Source organism: Lutra lutra, chromosome 10, assembly GCF_902655055.1.
Source record: "Lutra lutra chromosome 10, mLutLut1.2, whole genome shotgun sequence".
NCBI classification, from domain to species: Eukaryota; Metazoa; Chordata; class Mammalia; order Carnivora; family Mustelidae; genus Lutra; species Lutra lutra.
This window is the reverse complement of record NC_062287.1, coordinates 76,694,193-76,705,703: the sequence shown is the minus strand read 5'-3', so window position 1 is coordinate 76,705,703 and position 11,511 is coordinate 76,694,193. Positions and strand designations below refer to the sequence as shown.

The 11,511-nt window shown below is 38.2% G+C and overlaps 1 protein-coding gene across 1 annotated transcript; it reads left to right on the top strand.

Moving 5' to 3' along the window:
• The first annotated feature begins 262 nt into the window (after positions 1–262).
• On the top strand, positions 263–10,851 carry CCDC179 (coiled-coil domain containing 179). The gene is made up of 4 exons (XM_047693221.1): positions 263–397; positions 1,200–1,244; positions 2,068–2,172; positions 10,764–10,851. Exons 1-4 carry the CDS (start codon positions 353–355, stop codon positions 10,770–10,772), a joined length of 204 nt encoding a protein of 67 aa, XP_047549177.1. The 5' UTR covers positions 263–352; the 3' UTR covers positions 10,773–10,851.
• The last annotated feature ends 660 nt before the right edge of the window (positions 10,852–11,511 follow it).

The following is an 11,511-nucleotide window of genomic DNA, read 5'->3' as shown; positions in this document are numbered from 1 at the left end:
AATCAAGCAAGATGTCTTGAGAAGTGAGGGGTCTCCACTGAAGGAGGCCAGAGAGTTGAGAACTTAAAGCAATGGAAATGTATTCTGTGCTTGTTGAAGAATTGTGGTAAGCTGCCAGCCCTAGTTCTTCTACAGGTGAGCTCAAGACAGCAAGAACTTGACCTTTCCCTGAAAGGGCCTGGAAGACAGGGACAGGGCGGGGCGCATGCGGGAAGATAATGAGAATTGTGATGGGATGGGGCGGGGTTCCGGGGCGGGGCTACCGGGCGGTGGGATATGGCCCATCCAGTACGTGGTCTAGTCCCCCACGGCGCGTGCAGGGGGCACTCGGGGCCTCTGCAGTTTAAGCAGTATGTGCCTGTGCTGTGCGGATGACGAAGCCATCCAAGTCAACCCCGTGAGTTTTCCAAGTCCCTAACCCTGCCTCGGCAGCCCCTACCCTGAGCCCTGCACTGGGATTACTGGGACACTTGGGATTACGGTCGCTTGTGATCGTGGCCAATGAGGGCTTGGGTGCTGAGGGTTGGGAATCCCGGGTGAAGTAGATCCTGGACAGCAACAGACCCACCCAGGAGGAGGAAAAGCCCCCCACCACTGCATCTTCTAAAAGCCAGGCACAATCATCTGTTGACTGACCCATTAATCTGCCCCAGAGGTAGATGGGGCTTACAGAGGTTGGGGGGCAGTTTAAGTTTCCCAATATCGGGAAAGACAGGGAGGTGACTGCTTCTGGGTCTTGGGGTTGAACAACTGAATCAAACTGAAGGCAGGGGGGCTATTTAAGGTACAATTTAGAAATTGCGGGAAGCTGTGGGAACCCTACAAACCAAACAGCCAAGATCCCTGTGTCTCAGAAAACCATACCACTTGCTGGGGTTCCTCAATCTCCCCAAACACCAGCAGAAACGTAATTATTTGATTTCTTGTACACCTTTTCCTTTCATGATAAAACTCATTGCTCTACATGGTTTCTGTAATGTGGTTCAAGCCTGGTTCTTTTTTCTCAAACAATTGCCATCCTTCCCCCTGACTTTTACCTTAATGTTCTCATTCTCTCCTGCCTCCTGTAGTTGAGAAAATATGCATATATTACATAAATAAAAAACAGTAGCATAGGCTTCCTATTACAATAACTGGTATTTCTGTTTGCTCATGGTTTTTTATGGTTTTGTTTTAATTTAATTTTACATATTATGTAGGAAGGGCCAAGATGGCAACATCCTTCAGAGGTCACTGCAAGGCAGGTAATGTTTAAATAAATAAATCTGGGTATTTCAAAATTGTAACTTCATCTTTTTTATGTGTCGTGGTCTCTATATAATAGAACTTTTATTAGCTAGACACTTCTGTGTTATCTTTCATAGAAACCTGGGATCTTATGACTACTATTAGAATAATGTGACTATAATTAAATGCTTTATATTCTTATTTTTTAATGTAATAGGAATTGAATGGCTAGATCATAGAGAAAGCAATTTTTTCATAGTTATGAAGTAATACCACATAGTTTTCAAAGCAATTATACCAATTGCACTCCCCTGGAAGTGGATAAAAGTTTCTTTCATTAATATACTCTACACCCTAATACCCCATTATCTTCAAAGCATTCTAGTTTGAACCCTTAGGTCTCTTCCACTTATAGTTGCCATATAATAGGGACATAAAAATCTCTGCTTGACATATGCAGCATTTAAGGGAACTAAAGAATGTGCACAAATTTTGTGTTCTTATTTCTACAAAGAAAATTCCTTTGGGGCTTTTAATTAACATTATTTTTAAAATAAAAGTAAACATATATATCTATGAGCCTTAGATCCCACAGTTGGTGAAGTGGGAAGCAAGAGTAAATAGTCTCATTAGAAAACTCTAGAGACGCTCCAATGTGTTTTCTTCATCTATGAACCACATATTTGAAGAAAGATTTTTCCTACTTTTATGTGGCTATGTAAACCATATCCACTGATTGTGTTTATCTTTTTTTATTGACACTAACCAAAAATATAATCAGCATGTTCAATTTTTATGTTTTAAAAAGTATGATTTGTTTTCCTTTTAATTTTCCAAAAGTCCAGAGATAAACGTATTGAGAATATGAAAAACCTAAGGAAAGAGAAGAGGAGATTTACTAAACGGTTTGCAAGACCTGCTCCTCTTCCAGAACCAGGACTCCTAGTAAGTACAATATAGAGACTTCACTAAAATTAACAGGTCCTTAAATACAAAAGACACCCTCGTTTTTAATTTATGTATTACTCTATATTTTGTTTTTCCTCTTTCCTTTGAAAAATCTGTAATTTTAGTCTGGGAAATTACTTTAAAACTCCTCCAATCAAATTCTCATTTATTATTTAAATTTTTCTCTCTCTCTTTTTTTGTCTGATAAACTGTACCTTATTGATGTTATGTGACAAGGTAGGTCTCTCTTCTTCAAAGAGTCAGAGATGGATTCCAGGCAAGGAGATTCTCAATGTGTTGGCAAATGAGTTAAAGCAAGGACTCCGTAGCAGCTGAGGGCTCCTCTCTTCCTCTTGTGCTCTCTCTAGGTTTGGGGACTCCTGCTCTTTAGCGGGCACGTGGACCATAAAGTCCACCACCCACATGGCTGTAGCCAATTCATTGTTATACCTGGAAATGAGCTTGACAAAGTGCTCATTGAGAGTAATGCCAGCCTCAGTATCAAAGATGGAAGAGTGAGTGTCACTGTTAAAGTTGCAGGAGACAACCTGGTCAGTGTAGCCCAGAGTTTCATTGAGGGGACCCTCTGATGCCTGCTTCACCACCTTCTCCAGGGAGCTTTCTCCAGGCAGCAGATCAGATCCATAACTAACACACTGGGGGTGGAGACACGGAAGACCATGCCAGTGAGCTTCCCATTCAGCTCAGGAATGGCCTTGCCCATAGCCCTGGCAATACCAACAGAAGCAGGAATGATGTTCTGAGTAGCCCTTCGGCCATCATACTACAGCTTCCCAGAGAGCTTATCCACAGTCTTTTAGATGGCAGTGATGGCATGGAATGTGGTCTTAAGTCTCTCCACAATGTCAAAGTTGTCATGGATGACCTTGGCCAAAGGGGCCAAGCAGTTATGATGCAGAAGGCATTGATGATAATCTTCAGGGAGTTGTCATACTTCTCATGTTTCACACCCATCACAAACATGGGAGCATTAGCAAAAGGGATAGGGATAATGACCTTCTTCTCTCCACCCTTCAAGTGAGCCCCAGCCTTCTCCATGGTGGTTGAAGACACCAGTGCACTCCACAACATATTCAGCAAGAACATCACCCCATTTGATGTCAGTGGGCTTTTGCTCCTGCAAGATAGAGATGGGCTTTCCACTGATGACATGATGGGTTTCTAGGTCTAGGTCTCAGCCTTGACTGTGACATTGGATTTGTCAGGGTAGAATCATCCTGGAACATGCAGACCATGTAGTTGCGATCAATGAAAGGGTCATGAGTGGTGACAATATCCAGTTTTTCAGAGTTAAAAGCAGCCCTGATGACCAGGAACCCATTATGTCCATCCATTTACTTTAACCTTTGCCATTGTGTCTCAGGGACCTGGGTGGCACTGAACAAAAAGATGTGGCTGGGTTTTGAACGGGGAGGAGGGCAGAGCCTATTTAAATCTCCTTTCCAACAGTCTCCTGGAGATGATGTGGTTTAATGGAAAGAGCAAGATCTGAGGAAACCACATTATTCTGGTTTCCAGTTTTTGCTTTACCATATATGATTTTGACTGCCCAAAATCATTATTTGAATCTTTTGGATTATATTACTTGGAAAATAAATCTCTTGGCAAATAGTTATTCAGACTAGGCTTGATCACTTGCAACATCATAAAAGTCTACACCAATCACAGCTTATTGCCTTTCTGCACTTCTTTTTTTTTTTTAATTTAAATTTTAGTGAACATACAGTGCAATATTGTCTTCAGGAATAGAACTCAGGGTTTCTCTACTTACATACAACACCCAGGGCTCATCATAACAAGTGCCCTCTTTAATACCCATTACCCCTCTAGCCTCTCCCATACATTCATCTGTTTTGTTTCTTATTTTCCACATATGAGTGAAATCATATGGTATTTGTCTTTGACTGACTTATTTCGCTTAGCATAATACACTCTAGCTCCATCCACATCATTGCAAATAACAAGACTTTATTCTTTTTGAATACACACTCACACACACTCACACACACTCACACACACACGCACCACATCTTCTTTATCCATTTCTCTCTTGAGGGACATTTGGGCTCTCTCCATATTTTAGCTATTGTTAATAATGCTACTGTGAACATCAGGGTGCATGTGCCCCTTTGAATCTATATTTTTATATCCTTTGGGTAAATACCTAATAGTGAAATTGCTGGATTATAAGGTAGCTCTATTTTGAATTTTTTGAGGAACCTCCATACTGTTCTATAGAGTGGTTGTACCAGTTTGCATTCCCACCAACAGTCATCTTTGCATCTCTTTGGCATGGATTTAAAAGTGCTTCCAAATAACCTGTCATGTGGCCTCCATGAGACTTTTATATATAGTGTTAATTATATTTCTTGTAGTCAAACATTAAATCCAATGGCCCTCCATTTTAAAGGCCTTCAGATATTTGAGGAAAACTATTATCTTCCTTCATATTCAGCTTTTCCTCAGGATGAAAATCCCCATTTTCCTCATCCATTCCTCTTTAACTTAGTAGTAAGTCCTGGCCTTATTTAGGCAATCTTCAGGATCAGAATTATATTTTATTATAAAAAGGGATTTGGAAAAAATTATATTTCCAGTAATTAAGATTTTTTTCTGTTGGTTTTGTTTTTGAAAGAAAATATTTTATAAGCACAATTAATGAATAGCTATGGCAGGTAGGAATTGTTAACTTTAGCTCCTTATCAGAGAAACTCAACTTTAGTGGCTTAACCAAATAGAAGTATATTTTTTCTCCAAAGAAAAGCTTCTGACCTAGACCTAAAGCTGACGTGATGGTTCCAAAAATCACTAAAATTGTTCCAGGTTCCCTCCATCGTTATGATCTTTTCAAACTTTTCACATGACTTTCATCCTCATGGTCTCAAAAGGCTTCTACAATAGTAGATGTGTCTACATTCCAATAGAAAACAGTACAGAATTGGGGCACCTGGGTGGCTCAGTTGGTTAAGCCTCTGCCTTCAACTTGGGTCATGATCTCAGGGTCCTGGAATCGAGCCCCATATCGGGCTTCCTGCCCAGCGGGGAGCCTGCTTTCCCCTTCTCTCTGTCTGCCTCTCTTCCTAATTGTAATCCCTCCTGCTGTCAAATAAATTAAAAAAAAAAAAAAAGAAAGAAAACAGTACAGAACTAAGGACAAAAAGTATATTCCAGCAGCTAAGTCAACTCCTGTTTGATCAGGAAAAGAGCCTCCTTCATATATGTATATATGAAATAGATACATAAAATATATTTATAAATAAAGTCTTGGTTGTGGTAATGGTCTCATGTACATGTGCCAAAATATTTTAAAATGTGTACTTTATTGTTTTAAAGATTTTATTTATTTATTTGAGAGAGAGAGAGAGAGTAAGTGGGGAGTGAGAGAGGGAGAAGTAGGCTCCCTGCTGAGCAAGGAGCATGGGGCCCTGGGATCATGACGTGAGGCGAAGGTGGAAGTGTAACTGGCTGAGACACCCAGGTGCCCCTAAAATGTGCACGTTGAATTTGCACAATTTATTGTATGTCAACTGTACTTCAATAAAACAGACAATATATATGTATTTATATGTTACATTGGGTTTACTCTGAGTTGTATAATTCTATTAGTTTTGACAAAGCATAATTTCCATGACAGTAACAAACAGAATAGTTTCACTGCCACAAACATCCTATGTGTTCTACCTATTCATCCCTCCTTCTTTCCTCCTCACCTGCCCCAAGCCACTATCAATCACTGAATTTTTTTTTTAAAGATTTTATTTATTTATTTGAGAGAGCGCGAGCAAGCATGAGCGAGCATGTGCACAAGCGGGGGGGGGGGGGCGGTGCGGTGTGCAAAGGGAGAAGCAGACTCCCTGCTGAGCAGGGAGCCTGCCCTGGGGCTCTATCCCAGGACCTGGAGATCATGACCTGAGCTGAAGGCAGACCCTTAGCCAACTGAGCCACCCAGGTGCAACCCCCCCCCCCTTTTTTTGCAATCACTTAACTTTTTACTGTCTCTATAGTTTTGCCTTTTCCAGAATGTCATATAGTTGGAATCTTACAGGATGTAACCTTTCAGATTGGCTTCTTTCACTCAGCAATATGCATTTCATGGCTTGATAACCCATTTCTCTTTATCACTGAATAATATTCCATTGTATGGATGTACCACAGTTTATTCATGTACCTATTGAAAGACACCATCGTTGGTTCCAATTTTTAGTAATCATGAATTAAGCTGCTATAAATATTGGTGCACAGGTTTTTGCATGAACATAAATTTACAACTAATTTGGATAAATTAAATACAATCATTGGATAACATGGTAAAATTATGTTGAGTTTTATAAGAAACTGGAAAATTGTCTTCCAAAGTAGCTGTATAATTTTAGATCCCCACCAAAAATGAATGAGAGTTCCTGTTGTTCCTCCTCCTTGCTAACCTTTGATATGATCAGTGTTTTGGATTTTAGCCATTTTGACAGGTGTGTAGTGATAACTCATTGTTTTCATCTGCAATTCCCTATTAACATATACTATTGAAAATATTTTCATATGTTCATCTGTTCTCTGTTTAACTTCTTTGGCACAGTGTCTGTTTCAATATTTTGCCCACTTTTTAATTGGAGTCACTTTCTCATGAGTTTTAACAGCCATTTGTAAATTTTGTATACCAGTTCTTTATAAGATATGCATTTTTGTAAATATTTTCCCCTAGTCTCTGCCTTTTTTAATTCTTCTAAACGTGTCTTTCCCAGAGTAGAGGTTTTTTATTTTAATTAAGTCTAGTGTATTAACTATTTCTTTCATGGAATATGCCTTTGGTATTGTATCTAAAAACTCCCAAGATCACATAGACTTTTCTCTTGCATTATCTTAAGAGTTCTACAATTTTGCATTACATTATCCATCTGTTCTTGAATCTTGCCCACTTTTCCATTAGAGCCCTTAGCATATTGATAATAATTATTTTAAATTCCCAGTCTTATCATTCCCAAATCTCTGCCCTAACTGAGTCTGGATCTGATGCTTGCTTTGTCTCTTCAGACTGTTTTTACTTTTTAGCATGTCTTCTATTTTTGATGTTGTTAAGAGCCAGACACGATATACTGAGTAAGTTAGAAACTGAGATAAATAAACCTTTAGTGTAGGTTTTGTGTATACCTGGTTAGGATTTAGGCTGTGTTGTCTGTTTGCTGTAGCTGTGGCATAAGAGATAAAAATTTACTCTGTATTTTTGTGTCTCCTCTTGTATTTTAGTTCCCCCAGAGCCTCGTAAATAAGATCTGAGGCTTGTAGTTCTTTAAGCTAACTTCCCTGATATTATATAGAAGCCTTATTAATGTGGTGGTAAGTTGTTGTGGAGGGGAGCATTTTATAGACCTATGAATAGATCTCAGTCTTTTAGAGAGCCTGTGTCCCTAGGACATGATTTTCCCAACAACTACTTAGCTACCCTTACCCTTAAGTGAAACAGGAAGGCTATAGGGGACTGGAGTTGCGTTATTTCCCTCTGCTAGGTAGGAGAGTCTGGATTTGGCTATTTTTCCTTCCCTACATCAGTAAGGGTTTCATAAAACCCAAATTGGTTAAGTTGTGATAAAATAGTTTCCCTTGAGGGCATGCCCCGTTGAAGAGGAGAGCGAGCTCAGGAGACTTGCAAAATAGCTACTCTTTCCCTCCCACTGCTGGAAGCAAAAGGAGATATTCCCCCTAATTATCACAATAAGACCTGGTGGGACTTCTAGAGGTAAAACTCAAGGAATATGCAGGCCTTGCTAAGACAGATCCCCCACCCTAAGTCTGTAACCTTTAAGCTAATCCACGGTGAGTTTCAGCAATTCATTCATTAAAGTTTGAGTGTTCTGTTGGAATAGTATTGGCTCCAACAATATCATTTGCGTCTTGTTTGTCCCATGACCTCAATTCTCCAATGGATCTAAGAAAAGTTGTTGATTTTTACTTCAGCTTTTCTCTTGTGAGGATGGGACTGGTGATTCCCTAGTTCTTTTACATGTCAGACTGGAAACCCCCACTTATATGTCTTTGCTCAAAACTGAGTCAACAGCCACCCAAAGCTGCAATATGTTTAAGTGGTGAAAAGCTGACCTGGCTTCTTTGTTGCTCTGAAGAGAATTAAGCTTCCATTAGTGTGGATGAAAGTACTTTCTTTTCTCAGGCTGTGATGGTCCTCCGCCTATAATTCACCCTCCTCCTTTAGTTTTGGAGTAAATACAGATTATGAGTAACAGTTCCACTCTTCAGCTTTTTTTTTTTTTTTCCCTTCTGTTTTTCTTTGCCTAGTCAAGGGAGCCTATGCATTGCCACCCAGAAACTCAGGATCCTCAACCTTATAGTTAAAGATCTACGAAGTTCTTCTCTTGCAGATATGCTAGTGTTTGAAATACCATCCACATAATCATGCCCTCTGAGATATGCATTAAAATATGTCTGCACAACATATTTTACATCTATAATAGTGATCCCTTAGTAAAGTATAATTATATGGGATGGGGGGGAGGGAGCAGTGATTCCTGAGACCACCCTTCTCTAAGGCAATTACCACCACATCTAAGCCCTTTAAATTTTGATTCATTTCTACACATCAGTTTGGCTAGTTTTTCTATCTCACTGCAAGTTCGGATATCTTGGGCCATCAATCTTCTCCCTTCATGACTTGCCCCTCAACACCAAACCATTTAGGATTCTTCCATTAAAAAGCTCCCCCCGCCAATTATTTTTCCTTGATTTAGTAGATGGTTTTTATAGAAATGCCTACAGACTTGTTCTATATCAATTATCCAATGAACGCACTTGAGCTTTCAGAGACAAAATATCTCCAAATAAATAAAAATATATAAAACAAAAGCATGATGTATGAGAAGCTGGAGTTCAGTCTGGTACTTAGTACTTATTCTCCTTACTCTAAGGATTCTTAGAATTGTCTTCAAAACAGCTAGATATTTTTGCCCTGGCAGTATTAGGCAGTCATGAGAGTTATGATATCCTTTAAAAGAGAAAATAAACCCTTCGCCCAAGAAAGAACATCAGGGGGCTCAAAGCCTCGAAGTACACACTATGCTAAAAGGCTTCTCAGGACTCACAGAAGAGTAATAATAGCAAGGAGCTACTATGAAAATCTTATTCTAGTGTTTCTTCTATATATTGACCAAGATGTATAGTGTATCATATTTAAGCTTGAACTCTCAGTGCTTCTCAAATGAGGTCAGGACCAATTTTGTGTGATTTGGTTTGGTTTGGTTCAGTTTAATTTTCAAATCACTGTGGACTGTCATTTTGTAACATATGATCAAAATATCATAGCAGTATCAAATTATTATAAATGAACACAAATGTTCATTCTCAATTTGTCTAACTAATCTTGTTGTAAGGCATAATGACTGTTAGGCTAGACTAAAACCAGACCACACAGAATAACACATCTTTAAATTGTATTGGTCCTTTCACTTTCTTCCCCTTACATCTTTTGCAAATTGTTGAGTTATAAGCAGCGCCCCTACTAAATACCCTCTTCTCTTTTTCTTTCTTCTTAAATTGTTTTTTTGCCTCAGGAAAAAATATAACAACAGTATTTGTACAACTTAAATGGCTTGAGATAAAGATTAAAAACATGAGTCCATACATACAGGTAGTTTTCATATAGGAGTTGTGCCCAGTAGGACAGAGGATGTATGATTAGGCTAGAGCAACTAGTTGTAAAAATTTTGGAAAAGTATTTTTATTTTGATGTTTGTCTGCTTAAAGTCTCTATAACAAAACTGTCTCCTAATTATTTTATTAATAATCATTATCATGGACATTAAAATAATCATGAAATATTATTTTATGATTAAGTTCCTGCCAATACTGATATATATACCCTTTCTATATTTACTTAATTGTTGCTGTTGCTTACTTTAATTCATTTCAAGATTAAAAAATTCTCAACAGATACACATAGCATGCTTTCTTGGCCCATAACAGACCATAAGACTGGAAAAGAAAACCCCTATGTTTAAAAACTCTATCACATCCACAATGGTTAGAAGTGACTTTAACCCTTTCTCCCCTGTTATTTTTGGTTTCTACAAATTCTTCCTGCTTGTGGTGTTTGTTATCTGACTCAGAGGGGAAAAAAAAAAAAAAAACACTTTATATCATATTCATATTAATTATTTCATAAAGTTGTTTTTCATATCTGGCTACTATCTGAATGTAATGTGATAATTTAGAATAGCATTTTTAGCTCTTTATGAAATTCTTTTTGAGTAAGAAAGTTTACTCCCGGGGCTGCCTGGGTGGCTCAGTGGGTTAGGCCTCTGCCTTCGGCTCGGGTCATGGTCTCAGGGGCCTGGGATCGAGTCCCACATTGGGCTCTCTGCTAGGCAGGGAGCCTGCTTCCTCCTCTCTCTCTCTCTCTCTACTTCTGATCTCTCTCTGTCAAATAAATAAAATATTTAAAAAAAAAAAAGGAAGTCTACTCCCGTTGATATCTTTCCCAGATAATTTATAACTTTGTATAAATTTTTCCTTATATACATTTTAATTGAACTTATTTTTCTTTATGTACTTTAATATTTTTCTAGTGGACATAAAGCTGGAGTCTGTGTGGAAGAAATCATGCCAGTGAAAATGTACAGATTAATAACATCAAGTGGCATTTTTTAATTTGACTTCATTTGAAAAATAAAAGCCATACTCTGCCATTTCAACAAAATAAATGCAATACAACCATCTAACATCCAAGCCAGAGGGTCTAGAATTTTATTAAATAACTTAACTCATTATCACTTTCTTTTCTATGGTAAATTTGAGATCTGCTACTTTTCAACAAACAATTATACATGCCTTTAAAAATTATATACTCCTCCTTAAATTTTTGCAATTAAATTTATGACTTATCTAAAAGTTTAGAATTATACTTTAATAATAGGGGAAATGCCCCTAACTTGGGAGCAGCCAAATATATAAATCAGTTAATAACAAACTTAAAGAAATTCATTGATAATAATACAATAGTAGTAGGGAATTTTAACATCCCATTCACAGCAATGGACAGATCCTCTAAGCAGAAGATCAATGAGGAAACAAGGGCTTTGAATGGCACACTGGGCTAGATGGACTTAATAGATGTACTCATTACATTCATCCTAAAGCAGCATAATACTCATTCTCTTCCAGTGTACATGGAACATTCTCAAGAATAGATCACATACTGGGTCACAATTCAGGCCTAAACCTGTATGAAAAGATTGAGGTCATACCATGCATATTTTCAGACCGTAATGCTATGAAACTTGAGGTCAACTGCAAGAAAAAAATGGAAAGACTACA

Coding starts and splice junctions, on each gene's coding strand:
- CCDC179 (XM_047693221.1), top strand. CDS start 353: ATGTGCCTGTGCTGTGCGGATGACGAAGCCATCCAAGTCAACCCC. Junction 398..1,199: donor AAGCCATCCAAGTCAACCCC/GTGAGTTTTCCA, acceptor CATATTATGTAG/GAAGGGCCAAGATGGCAACA. Junction 1,245..2,067: donor CAGAGGTCACTGCAAGGCAG/GTAATGTTTAAA, acceptor ATTTTCCAAAAG/TCCAGAGATAAACGTATTGA.